This window comes from Crocodylus siamensis, chromosome 1, assembly GCF_052110815.1.
Source record: "Crocodylus siamensis isolate JL-2025a chromosome 1, ASM5211081v1, whole genome shotgun sequence".
Lineage (NCBI taxonomy): Eukaryota > Metazoa > Chordata > Crocodylia > Crocodylidae > Crocodylus > Crocodylus siamensis.
This window is the reverse complement of record NC_143395.1, coordinates 163,839,628-163,858,656: the sequence shown is the minus strand read 5'-3', so window position 1 is coordinate 163,858,656 and position 19,029 is coordinate 163,839,628. Positions and strand designations below refer to the sequence as shown.

At 47.5% G+C, this 19,029-nt stretch overlaps 1 protein-coding gene across 1 annotated transcript in view; it reads left to right on the top strand.

Annotated features, from left to right (window-relative positions):
* The window catches only part of STUM (stum, mechanosensory transduction mediator homolog), a 136,522-nt gene extending 125,043 nt beyond the window's left edge, over positions 1–11,479 (top strand). The window contains exon 3 of the mRNA XM_090047584.1: positions 11,062–11,479. Within this exon, the coding sequence (XP_089903710.1) occupies positions 11,062–11,309 (248 nt within the window). The 3' untranslated portion in view covers positions 11,310–11,479. The remainder of the gene's footprint in view (positions 1–11,061) is intronic.
* Positions 11,480–19,029: the final 7,550 nt, after the last annotated feature.

The following is a 19,029-nucleotide window of genomic DNA, read 5'->3' as shown; positions in this document are numbered from 1 at the left end:
AGCTAGAGTGCCCCTACAGACTAACTAGAAAAGCTATTCACTTCCTGATATAACCTACTGTGTACTGATGCTATAGACTGCTAACTGCTGTGCTTCACCCCAGAAGTATCCACACTGTAGTGGCGGTAAAGCAATCTCTATGCAGTTTGTAAAGTTTCTATGGCAGGGGTCAGCAACGTTTTAGGGGAGAGTGCCCAAAACACCTGCAACCTCAACTTGTAAGATGTTGGCATACTGGACCAGATGGCAGGGAGCCACAAGGGGCCATCTTTGTTGTGGCAGTGCAGCCCTGGCCCCTTCCCTGAGGCATGCATGCCATGTAAAATGTGCTTGCGTGCCATGTTCTGGCACACATGCCAGGGGTTGCCTACCCCTGTTCTATGGCTTCCTTATGACTGGACAAAACTGTAGATCAGTGGTCTCCAACCTTTTTAAGTAGGAGATCACCTTTGGCATTTAAAAGCAACCCAAGATCTACCGTGCACCACCACCACCCTGTCGCCTTCTCCCCGCCCCGCCCAGCAAGTAACTGTGGGGAGGAAAGGGGAGGGGGAAGATCGAGGCAGAGGGAGAAAAAATTATTTGGGGGCACACCTCCTCAGCAGTTAAGTCCCACCTGGCCAGGGCCCCACTCAACTTACCTCTGCTCCTGCCTCTGCAGCACTGTCCCTCACTGCGGGGGCCTCGATCTAGCCCCCTTCCCTTCCCCACAGACTGACCTGCTGGGCTGGGTCGCGCATGTGCATGCACGCAGGCACTCAGCCCCCCACCCCAGCCTCAAACCGACTCCAAGAGACCCTAAGATCTACCACAAGAGGTTCTGAGATCTACCGGTGTAGTGAGACCCACTCATTAGTGACCACTGCCTTAGATGAATACAAGGCTTATTTATAACAATTGAAATGTGAAGGTAATGTGTGTAACAGCAGGAGGAGCCAGGGGGCAACCTATAGAGCTGTGGTGACTATTAATTTGGCCTGCAACTCCCAGAAACCCCCAGGTGCTGGGTGGCAAGAGAAAGCAAACTTGCAGCTAGAGTAGGGGGAAGAGAGAACAGCATGCCAGGGGAACCTGGCCAGCCCTGCACAGAGGAGTGCACAGTGGAGCTGGAGATCTCCCTGCCTTGGGCACCCAAGACTGTGGACTGAAAAGGTACTTATACACATGATGGCCCTCTGCTCCGACACATGCTAATTAACACACACTGGAGCAGACGCAGTGAATCAAGTCTGCTGTGAGTCTGCTGGAGTGTGCTGATTAGCACGCTCCAGCAGCCTCTGCGTCACATGTATTCAGCAACCTTACATTTCAAAATGGCAGTGAGGGCCCTTTAACTAAAGTTCATTGAATGAGGCTTAGTTAAGTGCCTCCGCAGCCATTTTGAAGAACGGGATGCTGAATACATGGGATGCTGCAGTGCTTAAATTAGAGTGGCTCTCAGAGTCGCTCTAAGTAAAGCACCCCCCCCCCACCCCAAAGCACGTGTATAACCCAGGGAGCAGGACTCAGCATTAGTAGCAGCTGCAAGCTGCTGTTTGAGTGGTCTAAGGACTAAAGGCTTATTTGGGGACACCTGTGGGGGGTGGGGCAGAGGGGCGATTATTAAGGTGCTGAGTGTGTTACCACAGTGTTGATGTTTCTTTACTTTTTACCTGTTCCCTCCCTTTGATTTGTTGGCTTGTGACCCTAACCCCTATGATTTTCTATATATAAGTGGAAACTACTCCTTATCTTTTGTGCCAGCTTCTGGGACTATGGGGTTGGAACACAACAAATTAGCTGATTTAAATGCAACAACAGCTCAGGCAACAAATGAAAATAAACTCAAGCTGTGAAACAACAATGCTTCATCACAAGGAGAGAATGACAGGCACACTTGCCTTCTTCCCTCCAGCTTGCTGATAGAAATTTAAAATAGCATTGTTAGAAACAGAATAACAGGGAATTCTAGCAGCAAACTAGAATTAGGTAACAAGCCTATCAAAAGCACAGTAAGAATCTCATTTAATAATGTGAGCCTCAGCTGTTACTTGCACTGCCCTTTCTTCTGTGATTGTGTACCAGAGACCTCTCTTTAGTGATTGTCACCACAAATCTCTCTATACAAGGGTGCCATTTTTCCCACCTTCTTGCAAGAATATTACATGCCCCAGAACCTCCTACACTTCTGAAATGGGTACTATTGTTATCAGCCCCTCTTGCAGGCATCCGCTCTCATCAGCCCTTACTTGAATGCCCAACTCAAAGGAAAGGGAGGTATCACTCATGCTTTTTGGCAGAGGCCCTGATAGTTTCAGGCTGAGCTGGTAAATTATGCAGCAGCAGCAAGCATTAGCAAAACCCAAGCCACTCTGTCCCTACGAATGTGTTAGAGCTGTGAGCAGAAGGGAGGGATGGATGTTTGCTTTTCATCCGCGTTGCATTTTACTCAGTATATGAAGCTGCATAACGCCAGTTCCCATTCAGGTAGAGATCTGCATATAGGGCACATTCTTCAGAGGAGAGTAATTGCTGGTAGAGAATATTCCATCGGGTCATGCCAGCTGGGGAAGTGACATGTTCAGCAAAGATGGACTGAGAATGAGCCGTGTTTGCTAGTGTAACCGTGCTCTCAAAAACCCATCTGCCTCTTCCCTCATGTATTTTAATAGCCCTACAGAGTCCGCAGCTTGCAAATTACCAGGCTGTCAGCACAGCAAAGTCAGACACTCACATTATCATATGAATAAAAACACACCTCCTGCATAATATCACTCTCTGTCTTACCTACTGCAGTGGAGGTTATAGCTGTCCCTAGGTATCCAGGTTTCTCAAGAGGCAGAGATATTTTTTGATATGGCAACGTGTCTCATAAAGCCAGCCAGTCAGCTTTACCCCTGTTCTAGCAACTGAATTCAGTTGAGTGTCAAAAGGCATATTAAGCTCCTAGTTTGTAAAACACTTCATTAAAAGCCTAGGTTCATTAGAAGACTGACATTTGCATAGCACAGCTCAGTATCCAAGGCCCCGTCCATTGTCTCCGCTAGCAGGTCTAAAAGAAAAAAAAATCCCCCTAATACATATGCATTTCCACCAGTGATAGGAAGCTCAGAACAAGCAAGGGTCCTGCACCCATTGGTATTTTTAACATGGTGTCACTTAGATCTGCTGTTAGCATGTTTGCATGACATGCAATTGAAAATACCAATGGCTACAGGAACCCTGTCTTCACGAGAGATTCCAGCCTGGTTACAAAGCCTGGGCTGTAACAACGTCCTCCTGCCCTAGCAGCAGGCAACTCCTGGCCCTGGCTCCATGGTCAGAGTGGAGGCTCAGAGATTACGCTCTGCCCCTGAGAACTGCCTGCTCCCAGGGTGGGTTCCAAGCTCAGAGCCTGGCCAGGACAACGTCCCCCTGACCTGGCAGCCAGCAGCTCCTGGTGATCAAAGTGGGGGCCAGGAGCTGCCTGTTGCTGGGGAAGGGGGACATTGTCCCAGCCAGGCTCCATGCTTGGAGCCCATTCCAGCAGCAGGCAGCTCCCAGGGGCAGGGAGCAATCTCCCAGCCTCTGCTCCAATCACAGAGCCGGGGCCAGAAGCTCCCTGCCCCAGGAGAGATCCCTGCCCAGCCCAGGGCTGACTGGGACCTGCCCCAAAATAGAACAGGTCATGGCCAGCCCTGGGCTGAGCAGGGAAGCCCCACTGAGCGTGGGGCCTGTCCCCAGGGTGGGAGAGCTCTGCAGCAGCAGCTCTCCCACCCCATGCACATCAGGACCCCCACCCCAGTGTGTATGGAACGAGGAAACAGCTGTCTCCTGGCCCCATGTTCCCTGCCAGCCCCTGCGCTAGCACTCAGGGGGAGCCTGGAGCTCCCCCTGGCTTCTTCAGTGGGGCAGAGGAAGGCAGGAGCAAATCTGCTCCCAAGAGGGAGCAGATGTAGATGTGTTCCCTGAGTAGGCTTACTGCACAATATTTTTACTGCACAGTAAGCCTACTTTGAATTAATAGCACGTGTAGACATGCCCAGTGTTGCCTTCAACCAGCCTAACCCATGAAAGCTTCCTGGATATATCTTCCTGGATATATTTTATCTTATGGCCTTCACCCATTCCATCCATACTATATTTCCTATTCCTTGAGGATAGCTCTGCTGGGAATTGGTCCGTGGACTATTTCTCTCTCCTTCAGGGCCTGTCTCTAGCAAGGAGCAACAGAAATAGAGAGGAGGGTGCAGAAGGGCAGAACACAGAGAGAATTGTGGCATTGCTGCTGGCAGACTTCCTATGCTCAAGCCCCATATAATATACCTTGGTAAGTTCTGACCACATGACAGGAAACTGGCTGGCTCAGGATAGATCTCAGACCCTAAAGTTAATGAAAGCATCCAAGGTAGACTGAACTGCTGTTGAGGGGGGTCTGGGTTAGGGGTTTACAGCATTGATGGACAACAGGTATAGGCTGTAGGACATCCTTAAGGTCAAACCTAACAATCAGTGTTGAATTAGCCTAGGACATATGGGGCAGCAGTTCCCAACTACATAAAACAACTCTTACAACAAGACCTGTTTCAAACAATCACTGCTGTTCTGCTGCAGAATGCACAGTATGAGCAATGCTACTTAGCTCTGGAGGCCTTGACAAATAACCTCAAGCAGGCTTTCCCAGAAATGAAGCATCTGGAAGTCAATGAGCTATCACTACAATCCTTCAGGCACTCAATTATTGTCACAGTAGAATATGACCCACACACAAAGCTAAGCATGTTTATTAGTTCTGAAATGAAGCAGGACTTAGTACTGCAGCCCCTCAGTAGAAGGCAGAGACTACCCTCCCTGCAGAAGCTCCTGAAAACTCCTTGGGGACTGAGAGTGAATCCATCTGAATTTTCCTAACAGTGGGAAGACAATGAACATAAGCTAGAGTGCTTGTAAGGAGGCTTCTAATCAGTATATGAAGCCCAGTTGTTCAAGCGTAACGTAGCCATTCATCACTGTAGTTTAATCCTATTGAAAGGAGGCACCTGCCTGAGAATTTAACACAATTTAACTTGAAAACAATGACATGTCAACTTTAGCTGGTTCACCTCAGCTTTTCTGAGTGTACTTGCAGAGACATAGCCTGAGGGTGCATGTGTATATACGAACAGTGTCAGGAAATAGGATGGTAAGCCTCTTGTTCCTGAGAGAAAGAGTACATTCAGAGGTAATACCATAAGCCAGGGGTTTTCAACGTTTTTTAATAAGTGTACCCTCGGCAGCTGGACATGGAGCAGGAGGTGGGGGTAGTGGTGCATGGCCAGATGTGGAGCAGCAGCAGCACGGGGTGGTGGGTGGTGGTGGTGGCCACCATATGCAAGCTCCCCCGCTCCCTCACATCCAGCTGGCCAGGTGGCACCTGTGTAGCCTGCAGAGGGGTGCTGCTGCCCTTACCCTCCCCTCTCTCCCGGGCCATGCTCCTGGGACATGGAGCCACAGGGTGGTGGGTGGCAGTGCTCCATCCCTGCCCACCTGTGCGTACCCCCTAGGACCTTCCCAAGTACCCGCAGGGGTATGCATATCCCCAGTTGACAACCCCTGCCATAAACAATGAAACCCACCAGAAGAACCACCTGATAATAAACTCAAGGCCTGGACACATGGCACACTTATACCAGTGTAGTTTCTATCAGTTTTGTACACAAATGTTAATTACACTGGGATCCAGAGCAGATAGATGAACAGCAACCCCAGAGCAGCTGAATGCATTAGGTGCTATTATAGCATGTCACAACTGAATGTCAGCAGAACAGATAAGTAATCCAGTTGCCTTAAGCAAACAGCTGCCCTGGGAGAAGCTGAAAATTAATAACCTCCAAATCAGCATAATTTAAACCAGTTTAATTTTAGCCCTGATTCTTTCAGGGGTAATATTAAACTGAATGAGGTAAAGTTACACTGATTATATCTGTGTAAACATGTAATCTGTCAGGGACCTGAACCAGTTGTCAATAATTAGTGGAAGTTTGTTATCTTGTATTTCTCCATTCCCAAGCCAAGATGATTTGACCTAATCCCATTAAATAATACAGAATCTGCTGAACAGTGATAGCTCTGAATTGCCCTAGCAGATACCACCTGACAAAGGCACTTCATTTCTCCACTTGAGGGGAAAGCTTTCAGACAGCCATTATCTTTATGGCTTACTTTATGACAAGCCATCTATTTATGCATCAAGTGGCACAGAAATCGCAGGTCCTTAGTGTTCAGGACCACCAGAAGTTGCCATAATCTGAAGACTATACAAAAGAGTTTAATGTTTGTCCATATCCCAAAGGAAGAGTTCATGTCATAAAAGACAACAGCACAGTTAGCACCAATTATAAAAGATGTTGTTCATCTCCAAAGAGAGGTGAAAGCCTGAAGGGGTCCTGGTCAGAAAGCTGTCCTCTCTTCCTTAGAGGTAATAGCTCTAGGTCAGGTTTGAGGCTCTGCGGTTGTGGTGGCTTCCTGAAAAGTTGTATTGCTGTGGCATATGCTACATCTGTTTGGAGGATAACAGCTTCCTGGCCCTTTGCTCAGCATCTTTCAGCATCCTGGCTGTCCTTGACCTGTTACAACAGGATTGAAAGCTCTGGCATGGATTGGGTCCTAACTGCAAGCCGACAACAGGTAGGCTGTAAGGGAACTTGTATACGTGATGAGGGTGTAGCCACCCAAACTGAAAAGGTGGGTTTTAATTGTGATGATTATGACAAGGGGCACAATCCATTTTTTCTTTTCTGTGGAGCCTGCCCACATCTCCCACAGCTGGAGAGGGGGCAGGGGAAGCTGCTGGTGGCTAGTGGGAGGGTGCTGCCCCAGCTTGGAGACAACATCCGGCCTGATCCAGCTGTTCCCTGATCCCAGGCTGGAGCTAGCAGACTGCCCAGGTGGCCCCGGGGGGCGCCGCTGCTGTGGAGGGAAGGACCAGGGCCCCCTGCAGCTCAAGGACCACTCGGCTGGTTGGCAGCTGGCCCCTCAGCTGTGGGAGATGTGGGCAGGCTCTGCAAAAAAAAAAAAAAGGATCGGGCCCTTCGCCACTTCTTCCTTCAACCCACCTCTCCCATGGTGTGGGGGTGAGCTGTCAAAAGGTTGCAATGTTACAAATAGTTACATTGCAAATGAAACTACACACAGAGGTGGTTTAGTTTTCAATGTAACAAACCCATTTAAATCGCAAAAAAATCCTTGCACGCGTACAGCATGACCCAGTTAAACTGCAAAAATGGGCAATTCTTGTCACATGTACAGGCGCCCTTGAATGTCAAAGTTTGCAGGGACACAGAGAGGTCTTGTCTACACTATTCAACGTTTAACTGGATCACCTAACTAAACTGTAATTTCAGAGTAGGTGGGGCCATGAGGAAAGACACTTAAAAGAGCTAACTAAACTCACTGGGTTCATGTGGTGGGAGAAGTCCCGTGTACTCCTTCTTGGAAGCTCTGCTCCTTTTCTTCATTTTATGGAGGCCTCCAGGCCACAGTATCAAGCAGGGACTATGTTCTGCATCCTAAGAGTTTATTGGAAGGACACACTTCCTGGGGAGGTCAAGCATTGACTTGCATTAAGTGATCCATCTGGAAATGAAATTAAACCATAGCTGAGGCACTGCTGTTACTGTGGAAACAAGTGTTGCCAGCTGAAATTCATTGGACTAACCTATGTATGCGTGAGAAACACAGTGAAGGAAAACGTAATAGGAGTGAGCTGGTCAGGTCATTGGCTTTGCCAGGGATAAGAGCTATAGTAAAGAGCAATAACAAAGCTGGAGAGAGAAACCCTTAAAGAGCTTCTTGTGCAATTCTAATCGACTCAGATGCCAACTCTATCCCCACATCAATACAGGCCACATCATCGCTGGACCAAATGACATATATTGGAACATCCAAGGTTTGTTCTCTTTCACCTCTACCCGTGTCACCATCACCTGCTGCTTACGTGATCCCTCTGCTGTCTACACTGGGCAGGTGGGAGGATCCATATATGTAAGAATGAATGACCACTGACCTGACATCTGTTTCAGAACAAAACACAAGCGTGTGGCAGAACACTTTAAACCTCCCTGGACATCCATTGCTGACCTCAGAGTAGCCGTTCTTAAACAACAAAGTTTTAAAAACTGATTTGTATGCAAAATTTTGGAACAAGAAATCATCCACAGACTGTAATTGCATGAAGTGTAGTCTAAACTGGGACTATGGAGTCTTATCCCATTGCCTGGATTAGCTTTGGCGATAGCTTTGTCACCATGGGTTTATTACTCTTTTGCCTCTCCCAGGATGGCCCCCATCCTTCCTTTTCATCCCTGTCTTTTGTATTCAAATCACTCACTCTGTTTGATAGCCTGCTCTGTGCATATCCTTTCACATGTCTCTGATGAAGTGAGCTCAAGCTTCCAAAAGCTTATGTATCTCTGATTTAGTTAGTCTATAAGGTGGAAATCTACCCTGCCCTCTGCCTGTCTTCAGACTGACATGACTAACCATCTCATCTGAGCAGTACGTCACCTAAAGATGCAGCAGAGCCCACTTAAGCCAGGTCTGCTGTGCAGAGTTTTGCAGGTACACCTATGTCAACAAGAAGTCTGGAGAAGGAAAAGAAAAGTCACATCCCCTGGCCAACATAGCTGTGCCATCCAAATTGTGAGGTAGACAGAAGAGAGCTTTTGTTGGCCTACTTTAAGTTGTTCAGAAAAGTGAATAAACTAGCAATGAACCTCCTTCTGTCAGCTTGCACTGTGTCTCTACAGCAACAGTGGCAGAGACTATTCTAGCCTACACAAACCTGTGGCTGACAGGATTTTGTCCCAATTAAATAGATCCCAGAGCAGTGGGCCTGAAGCCTTGTACTGTTACAGAGATTCTTGGTTTTGGGCAGGGGCACTATCACCACAGGCAGATCAAGGATTTAAAAAATGGGGGTGCTAACACAACACATTTCTCCAGTTAAAGAGAAACCAGAACCCTTGTATTCAAATCACTCTCTCTATTTGATACCCTGCTCAGGTGATGCACTGTTCGAATGAGGTAGTTAGCTGTGTTAGTCTGAAATCGGGCAGAGGGCAGGGTAGATTTGCCCCTTACAGTCTAAATCAGAGATGCATAAGCTTTTGGAAGCCTGAACTCACTTCATCGGAGGCTGTGAAAGGGGGCTAGCGTTACAATATTCCATTTACGATCAAAGCAAAAGCAAAAATAGCTATGGGAATATACTCTAATTTGCTAGATTATATATAAAGACAAAAACAAAACAAAACAAACTAAAATAGCCCAAAGATATTGTGTCATTAGTCCTGCTGTCATTATACTTAAATGTGCATGTCTTATTCAGATTCATAAAACAAAATCTAACCTTCTTAAGTATCTTGACCTTGTCTGAAATATTTCAGTCAGCTAGTTCTATACTTGAGTTAATATGACCACACTTGAGCTAAAAACAATCTTCAGACCTGGGAAATAGAAGAGAGACATTCCCAGGAAGGGCTAACAGAGTGCAGAATTGTGGAAGAAAGGATAGTTTGAATAGTGGAATATCAAGACCATTAAAAAGGAGAGAGGGTATTTAACATCTGTGGAGTGGAGAGAGTTTAGCAGGAATCAGGGAGATGATAGTGAGCCATGAAGTCAATTGACTCTCTCAGTGCCTGAATAGAAATGCTGCTTACTCTCCCAGGCAGTTGTGTTTAAAGTTTGGGTGGAGCAGGAATCAAAGTACAGCTGCACTACTGCATCGTCCCTGGCCATGGCCTGTAGACCCAGAGAAAGGGACTATGGGACACAGCCATGGGGAGCCTGACACAGAAGCCATAGTGTGGAAGTTGTCTGAAAGCAGCCAGGACCTGGAAACAGTGGAGCAGTTCAAACCCTTTCTGGGATGTACCATAGGTAAGGAAGGACCAACAGCTACTGTCTCAGGAGCAGACAGACAGTCTGACCCAGCATGAGAACGAGACACACACGCAGGCAGTCCTTGACTTACAATGTTTTGAGTCACATTTTGCACTCACAACCTTTATAAATTGACACCGTTTCAACTTTCTGATATCAGTTTCGACTTTACAACGCGTGATCCAATGCGAAGCCATGCCAGCAAACAAGTTCGCTGCATCGCCCATCTCCCTGGAGAACATCTGTCCAAACTTCCTTGGACACTGCCTTTAAGAAAGCAAACGAGACTCCAGAAAAACCTGCAGCCAAGACTCCTGAGAAGACTCTAGCCAAGAACCCTTGAAAAGGTCCAGCTAAGAGTCCTTCAAAAAGTCCAGCAAAGTCACCCCAGAGAAGTCCTTCCAAATCAATATGATTGTTATTTACAGTATACATGTATTAATGTAGCTATATTACTCATCTATAGTTGATTGAGTACAAAATTCTAGGTTATTTTTGGTGAAAGTAGGGTATCGGGCCTTGGTTCAGGAACCAATCACCATTTATAACATTGTTTCCTATGAGAAAAAAGGTTCTGAGTTACAATGTTTTGACTTAAGACGCAGTTTTCAGGAACCAATTGTCATAAGTCCGAGGACTGCCTGTACCATTAAGTAAGGGCATCTCCATTAAGTCAACAGGCGCTCCCTGTTAAGCAGCAACCTCCACCATTTGCTTTCACTGGGAAAAGGCTCCTTACTTACTTAAACTTGTCCTTAATAACTATCCTGTGCATTACTGCACATAATATACATCTTTTCACTGCTGCATACCCTGTTGCTCCTTAAAAGACTGGGACCCCTGTGTGTCTTGTTTATTCAGGCTAATGGCCTGGTGGCATCAAAGAGAATTTTTTACCACTGATTTCAGCAAAGGCCCCAAGCACCCCGGTAAGACCTGAAATAGAAAACCAGAGGAAAAACAGGGCTTTGATGAATATGGAAAGGGGTGCAGACACTGTGATAGTCTGGTGCTCCAAGACAAGTTGTGAGTGGATGGAGTGGCTGTGTCACCACAGACACCTCCATTATTGGAACCTTTGCAGGCAGTGTCAGTAGAGTCAGGGATCACATGGACTTTGGAGAGCAAATTCCCCTCTCACAACCAACTCCCATTTCTACCACCTTATTCTCCATACAGAACTGCAGCAGTTGCAGAGCCAGGGAAGAAGTCACCCAGCTGATGATGGCAACAGCTCCCATCTCAGCAGCATCCTGTCTTGGTTCTGCTGTACGAGACCAGCGTTTCAAGCCCCCCTACCTCCATTCCGGTGCCCCCGAGGGCAAAGTTTATCAGGTATGAGTCTGCTGCCCAAGACACAAACACTACCAAGTTCACCACTGTGCAAGGCTCTGCAAACCGGAATCGGCACACTGCCACTGAGATAAACTTTGGTGTCAGTGGTGGGAGAGCAATATAAGGACTAACTGTAATGGATGCATGCCAACTTTGTTACACAAGAGTAACATAACCAGAGAGGACTAAGAAGAAAGTTTGCCTTGACTCTGCTGAGGCCAGACCTGTTCAGTGGGGAGAAAAAAAGCACCACATTTCCCAGAGCTGCTGTCATTCCCTCCAGCATAAAGTTCAAATAGGACTGAATAAAGAACATCTTCCTAGCCTATTTTCTGGAAAATATAGTTAATAAAAAACCTCTTTTCCCTTTTGGTAGTTTTTAATTGTTTTGCAAGCCTGACAGAGCTATTGAGGCATGCATTGCACTGCCCTTCATCAACATTTGAGCTGAGGAAATGCAGAACCTAATGAGTACATTGGAGCCATCACTTTTGTTCTTTGTTCCCCAGCCTTTGTTTGCCTGCATAGTGCAGCAAGTGCCTTTGTTTCTTATGAGAAAGTCTGGGCTTGTCAGGGTTGGGGGAGGAATGGCACAGAAAAAACAGACAAAACAGGACTGTCTATTCCACTGGGAAAACATATAAATATGTCTCCAGGGTGGGAACCATGTCAGATAGTCACTGCTTACTCCTCAAGTGGGATCCTAAACTGCTGGATGTCTGTGTGGTTGTAAATATTGTGGCAGGGCTACAATAAAAAGCCTACTGAGTATAGAGGAGTCTCCTCTGAAGTCTCAAGGGCTTGCTTGCATCTCCTCTTCCCAGCCCCTCTGCTACCCTCGAACATCATGTGGGCAACCACAGCAAAATAGCTAGCTTCCCACCCCCACCCCCCATCTTTATCCTAGCAATGACAAAGGTTAGTTAAACCAGACCAGCAGATCATCAAGTGCAGTCCCCCACCCTCCTGTTTTCTACCACACTAAACCATCAGCTTCCTCTCATGCAGAGCTGGTTTAGGATGGTCACTGCCCTAGGGCACCTGCAGTGCCCATAGGACTCCCATTCATTTCAAAAGGAGCAGAATGGCAGAGGGCTCAGGCTCTAGGGTCCCATCAGAGATGACCTGGTTGGGGAAGCTGTTTCAGACCAATTGATACAAACCTTTATTGTTTTACAGACATACCCCATGGCAGCCTGTGACAAGAGCATGGCAGGAGGAGATGGCAAGTTTGGTTCTCATGGGCCTCCAGCCCAGCAGCATCTGGTGGCATTGGTCCCCTAGCCCCTTTTGGCACCTGCTTGACAGATCAAGGAACAGTCCTGATGCTCAATAGCAAATCCCAGGACACCCTCTTCAACCAAAGGAATAGAGAAACCCAACCCTGCCATGTCTTCCCTCTTTCACAAAGCCTGTCACCTACACACACTCTTTGAGGAGATTTTGCATGTGCCGTATTTCCAGATGATTGTTTAGGGGTCAATTTAAAATCCTATGGAGTCACGCTGGGTTATCTGTACTCAAGTGAAACACTCATACCAAATACGAGGGAACTACTCCCAGGAGCTATGATCACTATGGGTGGCAGAATCAGGTCCATGTGGAGGGGGGAGAAGGAGTGCTTTCCTTCTTTTAAAGGAAAAATGTCTTACCTGTAACAAAGTAAGCTTTGAAATTGTGAATGTGGTTGGAATTTTAAACATCTGCTTTGTTTTCCCCCATTTCTGCTGTTCATTTCCTTTAAGTAGGCTTTCCTCCCCTCCAAAACCTGAAAGCAGACTGAGATTTTCTTTCTGTTTGCAGCCAGTTTCTAGTAGAAGGCTCTTGCTTGGGGGGTGGAGACCACCTATACACACTTGTTTATTTTAATCATTCTTTCCAAGCAGGTTTGTTTGATTGCCGTTTTAATGGAAACATTTCTCTGAGTCTTGTGGTACTTTTACAAAGCCTAACTTTTGGATTTAATTAGACGTGGCAATTTAAAACAAAACTCCCGGGTTTTGTTCTTAGTTTAAATAGCCACGTTAAAACAGCCAAAAAATTCATTAAATCCAGTGTCCCATCACTGACACTGGCCAAAGTGTTAATCTTCACCAGGAATCTTCCTGGTCATGTACTGAAAAACCAGGAAGCAGTCATTTATTTTTGTTTTGTGTAAGTTGATGTTGACTTCTATTAAAGAGTCACCAGAGAGCAAGGGGGATTATACATCATTCTCATGGGCTTTCCAAAGCTTTTCTTTCTTGCAGCAATTAGCCCCTTTGCTCAGGTTTATTTTAGTCAGATGAATTAAATACAGCAGCCAGCTGAACTAGAATCCATCTCACCTCAAATTTCCAGACCCTTCTAGCTGACAGAGGTGCGACGACTCTTATGAGTTAGCCCAGATGTCTCCAAGTCCAAAAAATAACCTATTTTAAATTGCATTAACATACTGAGCAAAGCATCTAGTTTCTTTCTGACAGCATCCACTGATTAACTCATACCCTGTGCCATCAAGAAAGAGAGGTTGTATAATTTCATCTCGTAACTGCAAATGGTGTTCTTATTCACAGCCATGTCTGAACCTTTCTAATACCACACCAGAGCATCTTAGGAGTTATTCAGGAACTTCTGCCAAGGTTAGACCTTTCTATTCCCCTCAGTCCAATGACAGAGATTTTTTTCTGCTCCTCTCACTTCCCTCCAATTGAAAGCAGCTTTAGTTACTGAAAAACAATCCTGGAAGGCGCTGGAATGAGGAATACATGTTTTAGGTCAGTACATCGCTTCCAATGGGAGAAAACAAAAGGATCCTGGGAACCCCTCAGGACAAACAAGTGGTGTCCTTGCCCTAGACTTGTGGCTTTGTCCTTCACAGCACTGTGCCCATCCAAGTAGTGACCTAGCACCATTCCTCTTCCTCCTGCCACCTTGTGCCTTTTTATCAACCATTTCTGCCTAACTTTTGGTTCCCTCACTTGTTTTGCACATCATCATCTTCTGCTAGCTTCCATCTTCCACCCCCTGACTTACTTTGGGACAACCTAGTGCTTACCAGGTAGTATGTTATGGTGTTTTTGTGTGGCGGTCAGGTGCACATGGTGAGCTGAGGTTGAAAGCTGGGGGTCCAAAGACCTAAAACAAAGATTGAAGGGACAGGCTGACCCCAGGGTCTGCAACCTTTTGCACCTGAACCGTTCCTACTGCCAGCTGCTCTAGGAACTGCCACCGTGTAGCGTATTCATGGGCTGCAGACAAGAGATGCACTTACTAGACAAAGCTCATGGATGTGCACCCTGCAGAGCTGGTGCCAGAGCCCTGGACCTTCAACAAGGTGAATCTGCATGTGTACCTGGATCCATTGTTAGGTACCAAGAAAATGTGCCTGTCTTAATGTGAATTAACTAAAAAGCACAGTTTTAAAGTGACGTTTAATGCTCATTGGCCTATTTTAATGCCCATTAATTAGCACATTTTAAGTGAGGCTTTAATGCACATTTAAATAGGCTAATGTGCGTTAACACGCACGTGTAGACGCACCCATGGACCTGTTCTTTCAGTCCATTAAAAGGATCTACTCCTATTTCAAGCTACCTATGATCTAGCCACCAGAGGGCGCCATTGCTTTAAAACACTGTATACTGTCCCAGGGTCCAGAAGCAGGTCAAGCACATAACCCCACTTCTGGGGCATATTTGCTACAGGGATGGAACAGAAACAATACCAGTTATCTCTGCTCTTTCTATGCTCCCTACTAACTCTGCTCTTGCCCACCACACTTCCCACCCAGTTGGGAAATGCCACTATGAGCATAATTGCTCTCTGCACAGTGCAGACACTGTTGTTGACCAGGTACGTAGGATACACGTGCCCTACAAAGCACAGCATCATCCTCTTTCCCTGAGAGCAGATGTTTAGTACATCCAGATTCACTGGCAAGTTGCATTTCTGCCACTGATTTCTCAGGAGACTAGGAGCTGGCCTTATCAGCAGGGTCCACTGTAAAGTTATTACAGTATCCTACCAAGCCCTATTTCATGCAGCTTTGAGGATTGCACTTCCCCCTCCAGCACCATGTACACTACCACAGCAAGCTGTTCCCTGAGATCAGAGAATGGCATGCAGCAAAGCCCTCCACAGGAAGGGGGTCTTGGAGCTGGCATCAGCATTTCACACACTTCAGCATTAAAAAGGATGGCCTGGCGCCCCACACTGGATGCTGCAGACAAGCCGAGGGGTTGCCACCACCAGCCTTAACTGCACAACACTTACAGATAGCTCTGGTCTCTTTGCCACTGATGTGGCTTTAACCCTCACAAACATCATAGGCATTGCTATTTTTAAAATAGATCTTTTTATATCTTCTTGGAAAAAAAGCCATGAGAATAGAGGGCTTCAAAGCATTCTGAATTCCCACCCAGCACCCGAGCCAATCCTGGGGAATTTGGCTGCTGGTCTTGAAGTGGATGGCTCCCTTCAAGTCAGGGCCTGGAAAGCCATTCCTGAGTTCAAGACAGTAAGGAAGGATCTGGAGGGCTGGGTTTTGAAACCCAGGAGCCTTAGGAGTCAGAGGAAAACAATCAGAGCACGTGCACGTGTGTGTGCCAGGATTGATGGTAGTTTTACTAAGATCCTAGATTATGGATTTGTATGGGAAGGTCAGGATAGAGATGATCTTGCCTGAGGCAGGAGGCTGGACTAGATCAGCGTTTCTCAACCCGTGGGTCACAACCCAAAAGTGGGTCACAAGAAGATTTCAGAGGGTCACGAGCCACAGGTTGAGAAACGCTGATCCTGGGAAAGTGCCGAGACTGCGGCAGGGCAGAGTGGTAGCAAGAAGGCACCTGCCCCTTCCAGCAAGAGAAGGGGGTTGAGGAGAGGTGTGAGGCCAGGCCGGGTGCTTGCAGGGGCAAAGCAGCCAGGAAATCCTGCTCAGGGGGCGGAAGGGGGATGTGACCAGGTGGCCTGGCACAGCGGGGTAGCCTCAGCCCAGGGTAGGGGCTGCCACGGGCCTCCCCTCCTCTCTCCATCCCTTGCCGGGGCGGGACTTGCTCTGCAGCCACCAGTGTGAGCTGGAGCCACTGCAGCCACTGCCCTCTGGCCCAAGCTGGACAGGGGCAGCTGGGGGTGCCTCTGGTAGGGCTGGGTGGCAGGGGCTGCAGTTGGGAGTGAGAGACACCAGCGTGGCTCAGGGAGGAGAGGGGGGTCTGTGGTTGGGCACTGGCAGGGCCAGGGGGGTGCGGGTTGGGACAGGCCATGAATCTTTGCAAATGGTTCCCAGTAGGAAACAGGTTGAGAACCACTGGACTAGACGACCTCTGGAGGACCCTTCCAGCCCTACTTTTCCATGATTTCTATGATTACTCCAGCACTGTTCAGTTGTACATCCCTAGGCAAGAGCTGCATTCTGCCCCATAGTAAATACCTCTGGCAGATGGGGTCTGTGACAGAAGACAGCAGTTCAAAGGGACCTGCATTTCTTCTGGCTTGCGTACTGTTCCTCTGCTTACTCCAGCTTTTGAATTTTTTTAAGGTAGGACTGCAAATAGAGCACATGGGTGGGTCGCATAATTAGAGCTGTTACAAGCCACCTACAGGGAGTTACCTCCCTTCAAGAGAAAAGCTGTTCGAGTGAGGAAAAATCCTGCCAGTGCCATGCTGAACAAGGCACAGAAGTACTTTGTCTCCCATTTATAAAGTAAGAATACAGTGCAAGTGAAAGCCAGCCTGTACCTGTTGCCTGCTGCTGTGTCTCTATGTGGCCATGCACATGACAAGACCTTTCTATTCTGTGTCCAGAAACTTGATTTTGGTTCCTTTTTCTCAGTTTCCCTTATGTAATAAAGTTGGTTGTGGCGTGGAAGGGTCCAGTGGGTTTGGTGTTGATGGAAGTGTGTAACAAGAGGGAACTTCATGAAACCCCAGGCTGCCATTCAAATCAACATTCAAAACACCCTGGAAAGGCAGCATGTAGCAAGTAGAGCCTCAGACTGCAAATCATTTTTTGCTTGCTCTGCTTTTCTGTGCTGCACAACCCTGGGCAAGTCACTTCCTCTCACTGCACTTCTGTTTTCCCTGACTGCCTTTGGCATATCTATTAAGATGAACAGCAATGTGGGAGGGCATCATGATGCACTTTATTTAGTGCCTGGCACAATGGGGCTTCAACTCAGCTGGTAGCTACTATAATAATGAAAGACAATGACAACTGACACAACATGCTAGAACAGGGAGCAGCTACTTTCCAGGTTTGCCAGAACTTGTAACCTAACCTGCTGCCTCCTCACCTGCCACCAGAGCTCAAGCCACCTGTGAAAATACCCAGCCTCTCTGCAGTGAGGTAAGCTCAGGCAGGAGACAGTGACAGGGAGGACTGCTGAGGAAGGGGCTGTAGAGGAGATGGGTAGCTCAGCTGCGTCACCCCCATGCTGCCCTGGGGCTGCATTGGACCTTCCCGGGCCAAATCCAACTTCTTTGCAGGCCGGATCTAGCCCAGGGGCTGTAGACTGCTGACCCCTATGCTAGAAGACTTAAAAGCACTGGTCTTGTCCTGGCAAAGTAGCTAAAGCTGCAGCCTGGGAGGTGGGATAAGCCCAGTAGGGACTGACTCAGATGTTTTTGCCTGTTCTTCCAATAGCCAGTGCCTGGATCTCTCCTCTTTGGAAGCTGCTCTGTAACAAGGCCATTTCTGAAAGCATCTGTCTGACCTGACATCACTATTTCCCCCTCCTTGACAAGACCCTTCCCCAAAGGCCACCCCGTGGAGCCCTTGCTAAGCAATCAAAGCTAGAGCACTGTCTTCAGTTATATTTCCCCCTCCCACTTGGTGGCTGGGAGCAGAAGCAGGCATGCCATTACACTACCAAGAGGCCATTGGGTCAGTGGTGCTGGTCCAGATTTCTCATTTGAGGTACTTTACTGAAGGGCGGGAGGGACAGCTTTTTATCAGATAAGAAGTTTCTGGATGAAGTGTCAGGTTGTTGCCATTTTTGAAGGATTACTGCCTACAAAAATGGAAAACAAACCTAGTGGGTTTTCTGTGGGAGGGAGGTGCCAATTTGTGTTTAGGTCAGAAGCAACCCTCTGTAGCAGAGTGACTCTCCATACTCTGTTATGGAGACCTGAGAGTCCCATTGTAAATTAAAGGAAAAGAACCAAAGTGAAGAGATGCCTGGTGTGCCCTCCCACCCTTCTGAGTCTGGATTGAAGCAGTATTGTTAAAGTAAGGGCACAGACAGAAGTGACAATTTTCACCCGATATGGTCACAGAAAGCAGTTCATATCTGTGACCAAACACAAGTGCACAGCTGCAGACTGCTTCAAAAATGGGTGAAACTGAAATGTCCTCATCTGACCCGGCATGCAATGGTCAAACAGAGCATCTTCTGTAACTTCTGTCTGTGCTGTCTTAGGAGATCTTGGAGGTTCCTGCCTGAGAATAAGGGTGATCCAATTGTCTGCCTTCCTCACTCACTGGTGCTAAGTCAGTCTGAGGAGAATGGCCCAGCAGCCCACTTCATCCCTTTTCAAGGTCTTTGAGTTGAGAGCAAGGCCTCTTGGCAGGGCTCAGAGCATAGCGATTAGGTCTCCAAGAAACACTGTCCAGAGGCAGAAACTTGCACAACAATTCCTTACAAAGCAACAGGCAACCCAAGCACCACAGGTCTCTGGTATCACCCTCCTTCCTTCCCAGAGACACCCATGCACAACTGGCATAACCAAAGCAGGGTTTCATTGCCAGACCCCAGCTAAATCTACAATCCTGTCTGTCACGGGGCAGGGCCCAGGAGTGGCTGTGATCTCCCCTGGCGCCCCTACCGTGCCAAGTTC